Here is an 18,642-nt window from a genome sequence, read left to right on the forward strand (position 1 = left end):
TATAATTATACTTCTACGAGAGTATGAACAAATTTGGAGGCTAGTGTACGTATGCTAGTATGTTCTTAAAACTTAAAAAAAGTTTGTCTGTTTTATAAATAATAGTTTAATATTTTTCTGTTTATCGTATTGTCATTTGAAGTAATATTTCACATTTGCAGTCCAGTGATCGTATTATCACCCAACATGGCTGCACGATTTCTCTCTCATTCGGTTGGCTGGGGAGTGGAGTCTGTGGTTCACGATCAGCGCACTAGCAGATATCGCGAGAGGTGCTGGAGTTGCGGAGGAAAGACAGCGGGTGAAGGGTTACGCAGCGATCTGGTCAAGGGACTGCCAACAGTGTTAATATTGCACTATATTTTAAACTCGCCGCTGCTCTGGGGGAATATCTTACAGACACTTTCGCGGTGAACTGCGATTCCTAACGCCGCTGCCATGACAGAGCTGAGGCACCGGGGCCCGCAGGAGAATGAGATGCAACAACAGCCCGATGACAAGGTAACATTAAGCGCCAGTCTGGTTCTCTGTTACAACAGGCTGTTCGCTGGGCTGAGCTGATCGGACTGTTACCTATGTATTTGTACCCTTAGTTCACAGTCGGTAGCTGCAACGGGGATAATTGCAGAAAAAAATATAATTCACAGCTCGAAGAGGTTGTTCGTCCGTGATTTGCATTAAAAAAAGAAACGTGTAGTTCAGTGTTGTCGAACCGTGCGTGGAACGAGTGTTCAATGTTCTAGAACCAAAATATTGGAATGAGTGGTCAGTGCTCTAGAACTGTGCATGGAATGGGGTGTTCGATGTTCTAGAACCGTGTGTTGCATATGTGGTTTTAAAGTTGCTCACCAGCGTAATAGCGTAATGAAATGGAAGCTATTTTTATGATAACGTGTTCTGTTGATATTAGCGTTTGTATTGCATCCAGTGGCATGACTGTAATGTCTCCCTCTTACATTTGAATGGCGGCAGCACAATTAAGGAATCTGCAACAGATTCTAGAGCACGTCTAAAACGTTATCAGAATAGTTATGTTTGCATTATGTATTTGTCCGCTACGTACGAGCGCCATAATAACAATAACAACAATGACAGCCCATGCCTGAAGGACAGAGATGAAGGGGCTGTTATGTATTATTATTTATATTACACACACACCCGTGCACACAGCTGGCCAGCTGCAGATGCTACAGCTAAATCTCATAAAATGGAGGGGACAGATAGCGAAAACATTGCTTGTGTAGTTGAATAGAGGGTGGGGGTTGATGTGCTAATGGCCGGGAGAAGTAATGGTAGTCTTGCGGTAACCATGGTTTCCGGACGATGACGCAACTCCATCCTTTGGACAGGCTGATAGGTCGGTCATAAATAAATCCTCAAAAGAGCCGTTCGCAGTTATTAAAAGGAAAAACGCGAAAAAGACTGTATCAATTTACTTAGGATTCCTGTTTTGTATGGAAAGCATTTATGTTATAGTCATAAAAAGCTGCTGTACATCACTTCTGGTTGCTTAATGTCATGTTTGGTTACACTTTCTTGGTGTTGTGTTGTAGGGTTTAGGGCACAGTTTGCAAACTTCATGCAGAGCAAGTCGTCTTGAACTAAAGCCTCTGCTAAATGGCTGAACCATAATGATGTTGATGATGAAGCTTCCCAAATCTCATGTTTCTGCCCCAGTTGTTTTGATATCACATCCTTATATGACTGGGTTTCCAGCTCTGGCAGTGACTAAGCCTGGTGTGCAGTGTTTTGGCCATATATGTTACTAACTGCAGCCAGCACTTGACACCAGCAGACAGCCTATTGTGGCTGTGCTATATTCACGGACTTCAGTGAGACCCTGGCAGCTGGACTATTTTAAGAAGGAAATCTTCTGGAGAGAAGTGTGGGCAGTCCTGCTTCTCCAGCCACAGCCCATTAGTGCAAACATCGTGGGTTAATTTGGGCTCATCACACAAGACACATTAAGAGCGTGATTATACTGAAACCTCGTTATTGTCAAACACAGTGGTCATTATTCTGTCACCCATGCAGCATGTTTATAACTGCACAGAGGTCTTCTACTGTAGCCTAACCAAACAGGTTCAGAAAACCTTCTCACAGTTTAAAAATAAAATATTACCATTTTGCAGAAGAAAAGAAATAAGGAAAAACATGCATGGACTTGCCAACTCCCTGAATTTTCTCACAAGAGATTAACAAATGAAGATGCCACTCCCTGTGAAGTCAGAGGATTAAGGTTGTAGTTTCATAGTCCATCTGTGTTTCTGTGCTCTACCATTACTATTATCTGTCCTGCTGGCTTTGAACCGTGAACTCTCCTGACTTTCCTGTTTATCTCAAATTCAGTGTATACACACACACACACACACACTATGGTGGGTATATGTATGTATGTATGTATGTATGTATGTATTTATTTAGTTCAATTAAGGAACTGAGATCTCGGTTGGAACAATATCTAGCAGGACACAGAGTCCCAAGTACCAGCTTTGCAAACTACTGATTTGTAGCTGAAGAAGACTGTCCGCACTGCACCTGAATTAATACAGAATTCCAAAAGACTGATGTATTTATTTTTTAACCTGAGTCAATAATATGAACAGCTGGTCAGGGCACATTCAATGGGAAGCATCAGAGCTTGAGAAAATGTAAATATTTACCTATGAATCTGAGGCATCAGGCATTGTGCTCAATCTTTGTGTGTTACCTGGCAGGTAAGACAGCTGGCTGTTGTTTGAGGTGGGGTGTTCCTAGCAGTAGAACAAAAGGAGCAGATCCTGAATGACAGCGAGGCCCACAGGATCTAAAACACAGAAGTGGAGAGGAACATGTAGACTCACATGGCTGGGCAGTTTGAGACGTGCATTGTGTTTAGCTGCTTTTTTTATGTTTATTTTTTAATCCAGGTTTATTCTTCTACATATATTAAAATACATGATGTGTAATCTGGATTTGCTGCTATAGAAAATGGTGATGAAAAAAAAAAGAAAAGAAAAATCTGCTGAAAGGATAATGCAAGTCAGACACTGTTGAAATATTAGACAATTATTATAGTCCGGGAAGTGAATCATCAGCCCTGATTAAGACTTAACTCTTTGTGAAGCAAGGGAGGATTTTGATTATTCTGCCTGAAACGCTTACAGTGCATTTCAGTAGAACAGTTTATTTATTTTTGTGTGATTAATTAAGACTGGGACTGTGTTCTCTTGGGGAACAGAGCATGGAGGTTTCACTCCATTACAGACAGAAGCGAGCTGAGCAGCACCTCAAAAACAACTCCTTTCCTGCTCCATCTGAAGAATGCATTTCCACTTCCTCTCAGTAATCCCGTGGGCGCTGCTTCATCAGTAGTATGTGAAAATGGCTGGTCAGTGCCAGCAGTCCGGGTGAAGGATGTGTTGATATTGTAGATCTCGTAATTCATAGGCTAGCTAATGGATTTCGCACCCACATGAATGGAAGGAAAAAGAGAGGATGGGGTATTATGAGGAAGAAAACAATTAAACACACTTGCTCTGCCGCTGTGGTGTGATTTGCAATGCAAATACAGCAACTTTCCAATTCAAAAGCACTATGACCACAACAGACAGGGAATCTGATTTAACCGGTGTTCTTATTTTATTTGAATTGTTGTGGTTTGATCTGTTTGTTTGTACGTTTATCATTTGCTAGAAGCATTTTTGTGTTTAAGTAATATAAATACAAGTATAAATCTATATGATTCACATTCCTTCACATCCAATTGGAAGGCCTCAGATACAAACGCATCTCCGACGGGCCTGTTTGTAGGGGAAGTGGACGGTTTCTGGTCTGTACAAAAGGAACAGACAGACGCTCGTATCCCTGTGTCCTGCTTGTGTGTCTTCGACAGGAAGCATCCAGCTTTCCTTAGCGTCCAGAAGGATCTTGTTTTGTCATCCAGGGCTGAGTGGCAGGATGTGGTCTCCATAACAACCCCCAGAACCTGGGCTTTCCAGAAGCGAGACTATTGCAGATTGAGGGACTGTGTGGATTGATATACATAAATACATGTGTGTATATAAAGAGAGAGTGAGTCCATCTAATATACTCATGGCAGGTAGGCAGGTGGTTAACCAGTCACCCAGAGTTTATCTAGGTCACAGATTTGGAGTCCGCTGTCAGTGTAGGGGCCTGTCACTACCTTAATTGTCCTGTCACTGCAGCCTATATTGTGAGCTAAACATCTGTAGCCACTACTCAATTCTGCACAGCCTTCATTACTCAGCCTACTAAAAGCAGATATGACTTTCTTCGCATGAGGTACATTTACTGCTGGTTTTAACAAAACCAACTTGCTGTGAAGGGCCATTCACATAGTATGAACACACAGGGTCATGCCAGCACCCTGGACCTGGAATCTCTAGAACTGGACAGAATAAGGGCAAGTCTAACATCATCCACCACTCACTCTGTCTGTCTCTCTCTCTCTCTCTCTCTCTCTCAAGGGCTCAGAGTCAGAGGTGAGGACAGATGGAGAGGCGGCCTCAGACAGTGAGACGAAGCAGGACTCGGGGGTTCCTGAAATCCCCCCTACTGCCGATGACACCCCCGAGGTCCTCAACAAGGCCCTGTCAGGATTGTCCTCACGGTAACTCCCTTCCTGCCAGAGCGTCTGCAAGCACCTCCAGCACCTGGGCTCATTTGTTTGCATCTGCCTCGTGCTATTTTGCATTCATTAGCGTATAGGAAAATGACAGCCCTCGTGAAGGTGAAACGTATAGCTTCAGGTTAGGAGAGCACAAGCCCCCACACCCCAGAGCCCACTCACTTAAAGGACAAGTTACATATTGATGTTGCCTTTATTTTTCAAATCAGTATTAAGAAAAAAACTACAATGACCTTACACTCTTATGAAAAGGGGAAAGAACAATTAAATGATAGAACGTAATGCATGTTCCTTGGCACACAAAGTACACACTCTGTAAGAACACAGAATGCTTCCCAAGTTAAGCGTTGTGCTGTATTCGTCTCTCTTGTTTCAGATGGAGGAACTGGTGGGTTCGTGGCATCCTCACTCTCGCCATGATCTCCTTCTTCTTCCTCATCATCTACCTGGGCCCAATAGTCTTAATGATGATCGTAAGTCCATCCTCCGTGTTCTTGGACGACCACCTGGCTTAAGCTGGCTTCTCGTTTTCTGTCAAGACACTGAACCCTGGCACCAGACATAAAGATGTTATTGTCAGCTGCTGGCGGTTAGGGACTGACTCTGGTTCTGCCCCCCTTTGTGTGCAGGTGCTGTGTGTGCAGATCAAGTGTTTCCATGAGATCATCATGATTGGCTACAGCGTCTACCACTCCTACCACCTCCCCTGGTTTAGGACCCTCAGCTGGTGAGCATTCCTGCCAGCACCACCGACTTTGCACACCCACACTGTGTTTGCTTGTTTGTACAGTGAGGGAAAAAAGTATTTGATCCCCTGCTGATTTTGTACGTTTGCCCACTGACAAAGAAATGATCAGTCTATAATTTTAATGGTAGGTGTATTTTAACAGTGAGAGACAGAATAACAGCAAAAAAATCCAGAAAAACGCATTTCAAAAAAGTTATAAATTGATTTGCATGTTAATGAGGGAAATAAGTATTTGATCCCCTATCAATCAGCAAGATTTCTGGCTCCCAGGTGTCTTTTATACAGGAAACGAGCTGAGATTAGGAGCACTCTCCAAGGATGTCAGGGACAAGATTGTAGACCTACACAAGGCTGGAATGGGCTACAAGACCATCGCCAAGCAGCTTGGTGAGAAGCTGACAACAGTTGGTGCGATTATTCGCAAATGGAAGAAACACAAAATAACTGTCAGTCTCCCTCGGTCTGGGGCTCCATGCAAGATCTCACCTCGTGGAGTTTCAATGATCATGAGAACGGTGAGGATTCAGCCCAGAACTACACGGGAGGATCTTGTTAATGATCTCAAGGCAGCTGGGACCATAGTCACCAAGAAAACAATTGGTAACACACTACGCCGTGAAGGACTGAAATCCTGCAGCGCCTGCAAGGCCCTCCTGCTCAAGAAAGCACATGTACAGGCCCGTCTGAAGTTTGCCAATGAATGATTCAGAGGAGAACTGGGTGACAGTGGTCTCAGATGAGACCAAAATCAAGCTCTTTGGCATCAACTCAACTCGCCGTGTTTGGAGGAGGAGGAATGACCCCAAGAACACCATCCCCACCGTCAAACATGGAGGTGAAACATTATGCTTTGGGGGTGTTTTTCTGCTAAGGGGACAGGACAACTGCACCACATCAAAGGGACGATGGACGGGGCCATGTACCGTCAAATCTTGGGTGAGAACCTCCTTCCCTCAGCCAGGGATTTGAAAATGGGTCGTGGATGGGTATTCCAGCATGACAATGACCCAAAACACACGGCCAAGGCAACAAAGGAGTGGCTCAAGAAGAAGCACATTAAGGTCCTGGAGTGGCCTAGCCAGTCTCCAGACCTTAATCCCATAGAAAATCTGTGGAGGGAGCTGAAGGTTCGAGTTGCCAAACGTCAGCCTCGAAACCTTAATGACTTGGAGAGGATCTGCAAAGAGGAGTGGGACAAAATCCCTCCTGAGATGTGTGCAAACCTGGTGGCCAACTACAAGAAACGTCTGACCTCTGTGATTGCCAACAAGGGTTTTGCCACCAAGTATTAAGTCGAAGGGGTCAAATACTTATTTCCCTCATTAACATGCAAATCAATGTATAACTTTTTTGAAATGAATTTTTCTGGATTTTTTTGTTGTTATTCTGTCTCTCACTGTTAAAATACACCTACCATTAAAATTATAGACTGATCATTTCTTTGTCAGTGGGCAAACGTACAAAATCAGCAGGGGATCAAATACTTTTTTCCCCCACTGTATGTATGTATAAACAATAATAATACATTAATGAGAGTTGCATCTTCACACAATAACATCAATGGGATTTTAAGCTGATATTCCTAGTGCAGAACTGCATGTATGGACCAGCGAGCTTCTATGGGCGAGAGGGGTGTCTTGGGGCACAATGTGGGTGATCTCTGTAGGTCCTCGCCGCTCACCACTGCTGCAGTTAAACAGAAGGTGTACTAGACACACTGGAGAGTCCCTGAACTTTATATTTATGTATTTAATCTCTCTCTCTCTCTCTCTCTCTAAATGTACATCACAAGACTGGAAAGTTTTTTTTTGTGTGTTCTGCAAATCAGTGAAACACTTGCTGTAATGCTCAACAGTTGCCGCCCTTCCTTGCAGGTACTTCCTGCTGTGCGTGAATTACTTCTTCTACGGCGAGACGGTGACGGACTACTTCTTCACCCTGGTGCAGCGTGAGGAGCCGCTCCGGATCCTCAGCAAATACCATCGCTTCATCTCCTTCGCCATGTACTTGACAGGTTTGGGATTGCACCACAGAGGGCTGCAGACTCCTCCTGCTCTGCCCATACACCCCTCTCCCTTTCCAGAAAACAGTGACCACTCTTGCTTGTTTGTTTGTTGAGATCCATCTGTATGCTCCAGCTGAGAGGTGTAGGTCTGGTACCAGGCAGGGCTGCCTTATGCACTTCAGGGTTCAGATGGGTGATGTTGGCAACTCTCTTTGACTCTCCACACCACCCGCCATGTTGCAAACGTACAGGGGCACTCAGTAAAAGGGCTTTCACACCGGACACACGGCAGATCCCACTGAATTAAATGGAGATGGGAGCGCAGAGGGGCAGACGAGATCAAATATATTAAACTTTCACCATGCTGTAATGTAAACACCAATCAGCCAATTGGAGAAAAGATATCGAAATTGTCTAAATGGAGGAGCAACTTATCAGTTATTATTTTCATATTTAATATTAAGTGATAATTGTCAATACAATGAAAAGCCATTCAACTTTCAATTTGCAGAAGCCAATATAGTCCAAAAAATGATTTGCTATTGATCAGCAGGTTGTTAAGGGGGCTTTTCAGCATTGCAATTTGTCTAATTAATGGAAGGTTTCAAGAAACTATTGCATGATATTATAATGTTAGCAAATATATTAAAATAATAACAAAAAAAGTATTAAGTACCTGCAAAGGTTTTGTTATAAAAGAGACAGTGCTGTGATTAAATTGTAAACATCCTTAACATCAGTCCTTTCTGGTTGCAATTCATAGTACATTGCTCAGTGGATTGTGCAACAGTACTGCTGCAATCAAATTAAACTTTGTGTGATATTCGATAAATGGTGGATGTGCAGGATGCTGCTCAATTAAAATAAATAGAATAATACTAAGACTATAATATGATTTTATTATACATATTATTATATATATGTTATTATAAATGTACAATAGCGTGGGTACATTGAGTGCTTTTAGATTATTGTGCATGGGATTATGATGGTTTGGAGGAGGTGGGGTTTAAAAATATTGATGTAGGTCTATGCATTTATTTTGTGTAATAAATGCATATAGATTTATGCCGTGTCCAGTGTGAAAGCACCTTAACTACTGCTACAGAACTGTGCACAGTATGACATCGCCTTCAGATCAGAACAGAAGCCAGAAGTAGCTCCCCCAGGGTGATGCACAGTGACAGAGGCCCAGTACAAATTATGAGGGTCCATGTGTGAAGCCCTTTAACGTCAGCGTCTACACTCCCCCTCCTTGGCCTTGTCCTGACATGAAACAGATCAGGCCAGTGTACCAGTGAAGTGTGTCTGTATATATGTATTTTCTGTGGAACTGCAGTGGAATATTGAATTGCTTTCTCTGGTAAAGATGTGTTCGCAAGAGTCAGGGACAGCAACTCAGAGCCCTAAAACTGACACACTCATGACATGCAGCGATGCACAAGGACCCTAAGATGGCTCCTCGTCCTCCTTTATGAGGCAAAAACAACTTAATCACTGTGCTATGGCTCTAACTCCCCAGCTCTGAATATCTCAGCATCTCGTTGTATTCCAGTTCGTATGCGAACTGCACTTTTTTTCTTTTCTCTCTCCATCCTTTTGACTTGCTCTGAACAGGATGTGGTTGAGCTTAGTCACACAGCACTCTCTACTGCAAGGAGGTGTTCAGTGCCTGGGAGATACAGCACCAGAGCTCAGATACTCCAGATCAGCAGCACTGCTAAAACACAACTCAAAGATTACACATACAGGAAATAGTGTTTTGGAAAGATTCTGTAGATCTCTAGCAGTGCAGAAAACCATTTTAAAGATAGTCCTTTGAAAGGTGTGTGATTGTACATCAGTACTGTCTGATAGTATAGGTTTCTTGTGTTTTTGGGGGACAGGAGTGGGGGGGCAGTGCCAGTGCTTGTGCTATTAGTGATTACTATTAATCTAAGAAAAATAAATAAACAGTTTGAGGCTGTTATGTGGGCAGCAGTATAATGTTTTTTCTCTCTCTCCCCTCCCCCCCCCCATCTTCATTCTTTGAAGTTTAAAAGGCCATGCCGTTATATTAACACTGCGGGCGCTTATCAAAGGGAAGCCCTTGTGGTACCTGCTAGACTGCATATTAACAGAGAGAGTACAGCTTGCCTGGCCCAGAGGCACCCAGACAAACACCACCAACACTTACGCACACCTCCCACTAGGGCTGTGCCGGTAAACGGTATACCGCCTCACCGTGGTGAAAAATAATTGATCGTCAATACAGCTCCTTTAAAAGTTGGGATTTTAACTTGCAATTTGGAATGTAATTTGCACATCGTTCTTTTAATTTTTAATTTTATTGTTTGTGTTTGTATTTATTAATAGTTCATTTTATATTAGTGTAGAAACTAGTTCTACTGTGTGATTGAACAATAAAACAGAAGAGTCATCCTACTTCCTACTTCCCCCACGGTAATACTGATCAACCGCGTTTATACCAAAAATCTGTCACCGACACAGCCCTGCCTTCCACACTGATGCGCACAGTGCAGGAGCCACGGTGCCCATAACTGATGCATCAACACTGGGAGATGCTGAGAGTTTACTCTACGACCCCTAGGGGACACACCTACAAAAAGCTTTCTGTAACTGCGCAGCCTAGTTACCCTGCACACATACCCCAGAGCCTGGGTTTTGACTTTGTGATTGACACGTGGGTCGATCCTTTCTCGTGTGCATACTTCCAGAGCATAGAGGCAAGCCTGTATCCACAAATCCACGGATATGGAAAAACTCAGGACTGACTGGCTTGAATTTACCTAAACTCTAAACTCTAATATGCATTACGTTTTATCATTTAATTGTTTGTTTTTATTTCAGGGTTCTGCATGTTCGTGTTGAGCTTGGTCAAGAAGCACTACCGCCTGCAGTTCTACATGGTAAGCCTGGCTCTGTACTTGTGTGCCCGTCATTCCTTTTAGTGCAAGTATTTGGATAAGGGCGAGATAAGAAGTGGCGGTAAAGTACGATAAGCATAGGGAACGAATGCCAAGCCTGGACTTAAGGATGTGATGAATGTGAAAAATGATTTCCCCCAGGGTAGGTATGAACATATTTAAGTAGCTAGCTAGTGCCACCAGTCCAGTGCAATTGCTTCCATACAGGGTTTGCTTGTTTATTGAAAGCAGAACAGATCTCCCAGTGAACTGAACTGCATGCACTGTCTCTCTCGCGCTTCCTTACAGTTTGGATGGACTCATGTGACACTATTGATCGTTGTGACACAGTCTCACCTGATCATCCACAATCTCTTTGAAGGCATGATCTGGTAATGTCTCTCACAGCTCTTAGAGTCAAGGGGGTGACTTTTAACTTGTGCATTTGTTTTGTCCCTGGGAAACACTTTGTATTTCGATGTTTGTGGGTTCCACCTTTGATTTGGTTATAAATGGTGCCCTCTGGTGGTGGCAAGTTGCTTGTATTGCGATACAGCTGTCTTGAGGGGTTGGGTGGGGGGATCTGAAATCATGGCACTTTAATAATGAAAAAGCCCAGGATGTACTTTGTATATGCTGTTGCAAGCAACTGTGGGAAATGCTGAGCTGGACTGTGTGGATTTTGCAGGTTCATCGTGCCCATCTCCTGTGTGATCTGCAATGACATCATGGCCTACATGTTTGGCTTCTTCTTTGGCCGCACTCCACTCATTAAGGTCAGGGCCCATCTTCGGACAACTGCATTAATTAATTTCAGTATTATTTTATTAAGGGGGTACAAATGTGTTGATGGTTTCCCATTGTGTTTGCACAGCTGTCTCCAAAGAAGACCTGGGAAGGCTTCATAGGAGGATTTTTCGCCACGGTGGTGTTCGGACTTCTGGTAAGATCAGGCAGGACTCTTTATCCACACTGACCTACAATGATAATAATTTCCTAATAGGCATACCCTGTAAATCTCAGTTATTGCAGACGGTTTTGAAAACACACCGCCCCCTTCGGCCTGCCCTGATCCTCTCCTGTTCTCTCCTCAGCTCTCCTATGTGATGGCGGGGTACCGCTACTTTGTGTGTCCGGTGGAGTTCAACAACGACTCCAACAGGTTCACTGTGGACTGTGAGCCGTCCGACCTCTTCCAGCTGCACAACTATGGCCTGCCAGCTGTCCTGCAGTCTCTCACTGGCTGGGTACGGCTTTTGCCATCAGAGTCGAGTGCGGTCAATCATTCGAATCTCTGCGGAGTGGCTGAACACAAAATTCGAGACTGGAAGTGGAAGAGTATAGTAAAGTCTTCTCCTCTGTCTGTCTCTCTCTCTCTTCAGAAAACCGTGCGGATGTACCCCTTCCAGATCCACAGCATTGCTCTGTCCGCCTTCGCCTCCCTCATGGGGCCCTTTGGGGGTTTCTTCGCGAGCGGCTTTAAGAGAGCCTTTAAGATCAAGGTAAGAGCTCTGTCTTCTCTGGGGGCGTGTTCAACCTGTCCTCTGCTGCAGTCCAGAACACAGTGCTCAATGGAGGCCTTCGATCTTGCTCTGCAGACAGCAGCGGCAACCTGTCATTTCTGCCTGCCTGTCTGCCTCTGCTCAGGGGAGTCAGGAAGCCTAAAAAGCTTCATGCACCGTTACCTCTCTGACCTGCAGTGCCTCAAGTGAAGAATGTTCCCCCGTCCCCTGCTCTGAAGTGGGCGATGTGAGTTTGTAGCTGACGCAGTGTTGTGTGTTTGTGTGCATTGCAGGACTTCGCCAACACCATCCCAGGGCACGGCGGAATCATGGACCGCTTCGACTGCCAGTACCTCATGGCCACCTTCGTCAACGTCTACATCGCCAGCTTCATCAGGTACAGAGCCGCTTTGCTCCAGCAGGGTAGAGTCAACTAAGAGGAAGTTATTTACCAAAGACAGGCTCCTTTTGTGTACCAGATTCTCAGTCCTCCTTGCTTAGATGTGACGCTAGCGGGCCCCCAGTTAGCTCGATTATAGAAAGCTAGAAAGTAATGCCCCCGTTTCCACTGGCGGACACGTCCGGCCCTGGATGCTTAAACTGGTGTTTCCACTGGCTTAAGCGTCTGGTTTTGTGGACAGTTAACTATCTGCTGCCAGACGTTGCCATAAGCATCCGTCATACCCATTAAGGAAATACTTCACTTTCAGAAGTGAGATGTGTGCTTGAGTTGCAGACAGACAGGGAAGAGATCAGCTACATTATGTTGGAAGATATAATCTCAAGTGCTGTGTGGGATCATGAAGAAATTTGTTTTATTTGCAGCATGGAGTGAAAACCACGTACAGAGACAATTACTGCTTACAGTTAATATCCGGCTGTATTAAAAACTTGCCGAACACGGATTTCACAGGACCCGGTGCAGTGCCGTGACTAGTGAAAAATAAACTGAAGGATAATAATCAGATCGGTAGTAGCCAAGTGGACGGTGTTTCAGGCTGTTGTCCTGTGGATGTTGTGCAGTCTGTATAACAGCCCCGCAGAGACAATCAGTATGAAGGCAAACACGATTTAGTTAACGTGCCCATTTACAAGTTGAATGAATAAATAAATACAGCAGATCTGGGTTTCCCTCTAAAACATTAAGGACTGGTTTAATAAATGCGTCCATTAACGCCATGACTGAAATGTGCACACTTTAAATTATACCCTGCTATATTGTAGCTGGACGATTAATCGTGAAACATGTATTTTGTTCATCTGTAACTTACTTATCAGATGCCCTTAACCAGTGCAAATTAAAAATAATACGGCAAAAAGTGTTGTTTGCAGTTACAAATCTGTAGTAAGAGTAATAAGTTAAGGGAGTCAAGTTGTTCCATTTAAAATGCATATCTAATAGCACATTTTGATGATGATTACAATAATAATAAATATCAAATATGTATTGTTATTGTTGCACATGGAAACGTTTTCTTACCGTAAGGCGATGCTTGTCTGAATATAATGTTTTCTATACACATTTAGCTCTACCTAATATCTCTTAACAGAAACGTGTATTTATTACACTGTCTCCAATCATGTAAAGCATGAAGAATAAAATTCACAAAAGTCCTTTCCGCATCAGGCTCTATCGCTCGTAGTGTTTTATGTTTGCTATTAAAACGAAACAAACCAAACCCACAGTTGCTCTGCTCCTCCCACAACAGGGGACTGACTTGCTACAGTGGCTTGGTTTTACAAAAAGCTCGGCACAGCACGGCACGGACACTTAAGCCAGTGGTACTGAGGCATAAATGTAAACCTTGCTGCTTTCTGTGTTGCTCTCCAGGGGTCCGAACCCTAGCAGGGTGATGCAGCAGCTCCTGGCTCTGCGACTGGATCAGCAGCTGCACATCTTCAACTCCCTCAAAGCCCACCTGGTGGACAAGGGGCTGCTCTCAGCCATTGAGGAGGCGGCTTAGATGGAGGACGGGAACCGGGAGAGAGGAAGAGGAGGAGGGAGGACGGTGAAAGAAGAGATGTAGTAGGGTGTTTTGGAAGTGAGACATTAAATAGTCCTTTCCAGAGAGACATAAAAGAGAGAGAGGGAGAGACTAAAGTCTTGGGCCATTCCAATCCGTGTGCTTTGATGTTAATGTCTGTCCTGTGAGCATCTTTTTGTTTATATATATATATATATATATATATATATATATATATATATATATATAAATATAATATAATTATTTTATAATGTTTTTATATTTGTGCGATTATTTAAAAAAGAACCTTAAATACACAGTGCCGTCTCTGTTCAGTTTGCAGATTTATTGTCCGTTCATTGAAGGGTCCCAGTCAGATACAGTAGAGTATACATACTTTTGATGTGGATATTTTTACGGTACACTTTTGTTTTTCCTGTTGTTTTTTGTGGTGTTTTTAAATGCACTGTACAATCACGTTTACACTGTAATTATAGACTTTTTATGTTTTTGTTTTTTCCAAAAGTTGCATTGTGTTTTTGGTTGTGGAGGTAAGCACTGGGAAAAAATTAGAGCAATATATTAACCAAATGATTATTTTCTATATACGGAACAAATGTATTTTCATGTTCAGTGAGACAGGGGTCCAAACCCAAGCTCAAAGCTCCGCCTTCTTGTTTGCTGCCATGCGTCAATGTGGGTGCACCCTCATTTTCCTTTTTTACTGTTGAAATTTGAATTGGTTTTCTACCAAGATGTATTTAAACGTAATTTCCTCTTCCTGTTGCTACTCCCGAATGACAAGCAGTGATGATATTCTGCTTCCGAGGTTCTTGTACACAGTGGGAATTCGCTTTGCCTCTTGGATATAGATAAGACCCACACTCTTGAGTGATGCCTGTTTCTAGTCAGGCCGAGATGAGGAGACAGGTAACGGAGGTCAAAAGGTGACACTAAACCTGGAGTCTAAAGTGTTCCAGAACGCAGATTTCAGAATCTGATCCGAATGACATTCGCTGGGCTACTGTAGCCAACACCAGTATAACACAAAGTGTAGACTATCATGTGGCCCTTTACTGCATACTAATAAGCTTCATTAGATCAGTGCTGGAGACAAGTTGGCTCTGAAGTCCCAGTCCAGCAGACGCTTTGCCTGAACCCAGGAGATCAACTCTTACAGTGTAGCTACTCTTCGAGGCCATGAGCTCCTCTTCCACTTATTATAATGCTACCGTGTTTCGTTCAGAATTCAGCTAGTTTCTCCATGAACTATGAGCACCAAGTGAGACAGACTGCTATGAAACAAAGATCAAGGGAACAAATTGCTACTTAAAAAAAAATATATTATTCACCACAATCAGACTAGTATGAAGTGTGGTTTGAAGTATGTGTAGTAAATGTATCTGAACACAATCCAATGATATCAGATACTGAGCAATGCATTACTTCTTTCCTAAGGTCAGACCACAGTGGTCAGCACTGGTTGATGGCCCATGCTTGTAAATCTCTTCCACTGATGTCTGGTTTTGGTATTCGACTGGTTAACAGATGCTTCTGAAATTTGACTTGCATGCCAGGGAAGTGAAAGTTTAAATGTGAACCTGTATGAAATGACACGACCACAGTTGTTATCATGCTATAGATAAGCAAAATCCTAATGGGAACATCTACAGTTAAGACTCAGGCTGACCTTCCACACAGACTCAAGGTATGAGTACTGTGGAGTTTCCTAAAACAAGCATCCAATCAGATGTTATTAACCGCAAAAAAAAAAAAAAAAAAACATTTTGAAAGGAAGTGATATATTTGTTCAATTCAAAACGGGGAAAAATGCAGGGGAACTATTAAATTTATTAAACCCATATTAAACACACAACACAGAATATAATTTGAGGGAGTATCTTGGTTCCGTTGAAGGAAATGCCTGTGTGTGAAAATAACACAACGGTGCATCTGAGATCTTGATTACATTTTGCAGTAGGACTTTAATATTTTCAAAACACTGTCACCACGGCAACTTATCAGATATCTCTGTAATATTAAAGGAAACCTTTTTTTATACATAATTACTTCTCCCCTACTATGTGATGACATACAGCATCAAAAATTACGAAAGATTAAGGCAAGTGATAAATAAGCTGCACAGGGCTATGTAGCTGGGTGTTAAGAAACTGACAATGTCCCTGCTGTCCCCACATACGGTTCTGTTTTTTCTGTTCATATTTGTTTAATATGCAGAAACCAGAATGCCAACAAAACCAAGTCCAAAACTTTAAAAAAACAACAACATTGTAATAAGCACAAGGTGCCATCAACAACACTGGAAATTGAATTTAGTGCTGTGTATTTAAACCACACTGGTACACTGTGACTGTTATATTTGCACTGTCAGATGCAAAGCCCTGCTAGTTAGTAACCCTGGTAATGCCAATCCTATACAACCAGTTCCATATATTTATAGTTATGAATTGGTTTGTAGATCTGAGAGGCAACAGTTGCCCACATTACACATTTTATCAGCAAACACAGTTTCAAAGGGATTTTTGAGAGGATGTAGAAATGTCCTTTATCCACGTATGCAGTCTGTTATTTACTTCATGTCCAATTGTGTTAAACTTATATTCATTAATTACATTTTATTATAAAGGTCGTCTTATCTGGTTGGCTTAAACCGTGAACATGTATATCTATATTTTAGTTGTCTATATTGTATTAAATGCATTTGGTTTAAATGGGGTGGTTTAATAAGGAATTACTGTTATTCATGTTTTCTATTTAAAGCCTTTTCTGTTGTTTTTTTGCTCAGTTTTTGTGTCCATCTTCCGCGCTGCCATTAGATTTTATAGAGAATGATAGCCATATTGTATTTTAAGATATACTATGATGATATAAGAGAATGATATCCGAATAACTATGTTTTAACTGTTGTGTGTGCTTAGTGTTTATATAAGGCACCGAGTATATAGGATTTTATTGATGCACTGTCTGCAATCCCGGTCTCCCATTTGTGATTCTCAGACATTGCCGGGGGTGCAGAGCGGACCTGTTACGCCACCTTGATGTCGAGAGTGGCGATATAATGCTTTTCTCTACCATTTTCAACAAAACATGACATGGGTCACGAAAAGAAACCGAACAAGTCTGGTCCTTCAGTTGACCCACCTGGATCTAAATACCTTGATTTGTGGTCGGTACCACTTTCAACCCATAGATGGAGCCAAGCGCTGGTGGTCTACCTTCAACTCAGTGCTTTTAACATTTCATAAATGTTACACTTGCTGCATATAAAATAATTTATAAAATAGTTCAAATCCATTTTTGTTAGTTTTTCTGTGGCTGGACTGTATTCATTCACCTTGGAGAATCCCACTGAGTAGCAATGCAGGTTAAAGAAGTAAAGCAGTTGGGATTATTCATATTATTACTACTAGCATAGTTAGGTCCATTCTGCACCCTGAGTTAGATATTTTGTGTCTATTTGCTCCTGCTTTAAGGTTATTTATATTGGTATTTTTTTCCTTGATTGTTTGTTGCAATTTTAAGATTACGGATCCGTTTAGAAATTGCTACACAAGCGCTTCAATCCGTTTTCCTACTCTTAACCAGCTTCACTGCCATATCAATGTCTGCTGGGGTCCAGTGTAGAGAGAGACGTACACGTGTTGTTAGCGTGCCATTTGTAAAACAATCCATCAGTGCAAAAATGAAGTGTGTCTTGGATATCATTGATGTAGCACTTTTTTGTAAGTCCGTATCAAAAATATTTTGGTTTTCTAATGAAACTATAAATTAGTCCTATCTTTCCATATCTGTGCAACTAGATGATACGAATAGTGCGACATTACAATATACTGGATCTCTCTGTGCTTTGTAGTCCACAAAGATGCAATATCAAGGGCGCGCCTCTGCAAGGAAGGGACATTTTAGAGAGAATTAAACGACTTCCACAAGTTTATTATTATTTTTTTAATCCTCTGAAGGAACAGTCCTGGTAGACGGGTGCCCAGAGGGTTATCTGAACCTAATGCCCGGTGTCGGGTTACCTCAAGTTTGTAATGGGAGCATCACTGAGATGGGAGTACAAAAATAAAGAGCGTCCTGGTGAAAAGCCTTAGTTATTAGGAAGGAAGGACCATGTCTTTAGACCCTACTTATCGACTTGTTTTTCTTTATTTTCTATACAGAGCTCTATGATAGACTCTCTCTGTGTGGTTTCCCTAGTCCAGTGGTATGCCATGACCTTGTGTACCTGGCATTATTTAATTTGTTTTTTGTTTTTGTTGGGGTTTTTTTGGTGCAAGAAATGTTGTGTATTTGAATCTGAAAACACACACACACACAAAACATGATTACCCTATTTATGTACTGTGTTACAAAGTATTAAAGAGAGAGGAAAAAAAAAACACACACTTCTGTTTTCTTTTGAGAGCCTGTTATCCTCTTCCCCTCAGACTTTTTACTTCTTTATTTTGGAGTCCCTTTTGTCTGTGTATGGGCTGTGGTGGGGAAGGTAAGTGGCCTATTAGGAATATAAATAGTGTAATCAGTGCAGCCACAGCACAAAGGCAGCTGATAAGCAGGCAGCACGTTACATGAGAAAAGCATATACTGTAAGCAGTGAGAAATGGGTGTTTTGTGAACATGACGTTTGTTTTTTCTAACATCTGCAACTCTTAAACACTCCTCCAAATCTGAGAGAAAGGCACACTGCCGAGACGCAGCCTTTTTCGAGGGGTGTTCTCAGCATCTCAGTAATTGCACCAGAAAGACCACATGCCAATGAAGGATAAGGACTGAAACACAACTTTTACAGACAGAAGAAGGAAGGGGAGAAAATATAAAACAAATATGGAAAGTATGGGAGTCTTTAAAATTCCTAAAGGGGAT

General features: G+C 42.4%; 1 protein-coding gene across 1 annotated transcript; it reads left to right on the plus strand.

The window, feature by feature from the left end:
- Positions 1–261: 261 nt before the first annotated feature.
- cds2 (CDP-diacylglycerol synthase (phosphatidate cytidylyltransferase) 2) lies at positions 262–15,548 on the plus strand. The gene is made up of 13 exons (XM_066714243.1): positions 262–501; positions 4,470–4,612; positions 5,007–5,103; positions 5,260–5,357; positions 7,253–7,392; positions 10,234–10,292; positions 10,599–10,681; positions 10,978–11,065; positions 11,164–11,232; positions 11,384–11,536; positions 11,672–11,791; positions 12,085–12,188; positions 13,623–15,548. Exons 1-13 carry the CDS (start codon positions 439–441, stop codon positions 13,753–13,755), a joined length of 1,350 nt encoding a protein of 449 aa, XP_066570340.1. The 5' UTR covers positions 262–438; the 3' UTR covers positions 13,756–15,548.
- The last annotated feature ends 3,094 nt before the right edge of the window (positions 15,549–18,642 follow it).

Source organism: Amia ocellicauda, chromosome 9 (genome assembly GCF_036373705.1).
Source record: "Amia ocellicauda isolate fAmiCal2 chromosome 9, fAmiCal2.hap1, whole genome shotgun sequence".
NCBI classification, from domain to species: Eukaryota; Metazoa; Chordata; class Actinopteri; order Amiiformes; family Amiidae; genus Amia; species Amia ocellicauda.

Excerpts from the sequence above, each read along its gene's own strand:
- cds2 (XM_066714243.1), top strand. The coding sequence starts at position 439 with ATGACAGAGCTGAGGCACCGGGGCCCGCAGGAGAATGAGATGCAACAA. Across the intron at positions 4,613-5,006 it reads CTGTCAGGATTGTCCTCACG|ATGGAGGAACTGGTGGGTTC; the intron begins GTAACTCCCTTC and ends CTCTTGTTTCAG. Across the intron at positions 10,293-10,598 it reads ACCGCCTGCAGTTCTACATG|TTTGGATGGACTCATGTGAC; the intron begins GTAAGCCTGGCT and ends GCTTCCTTACAG.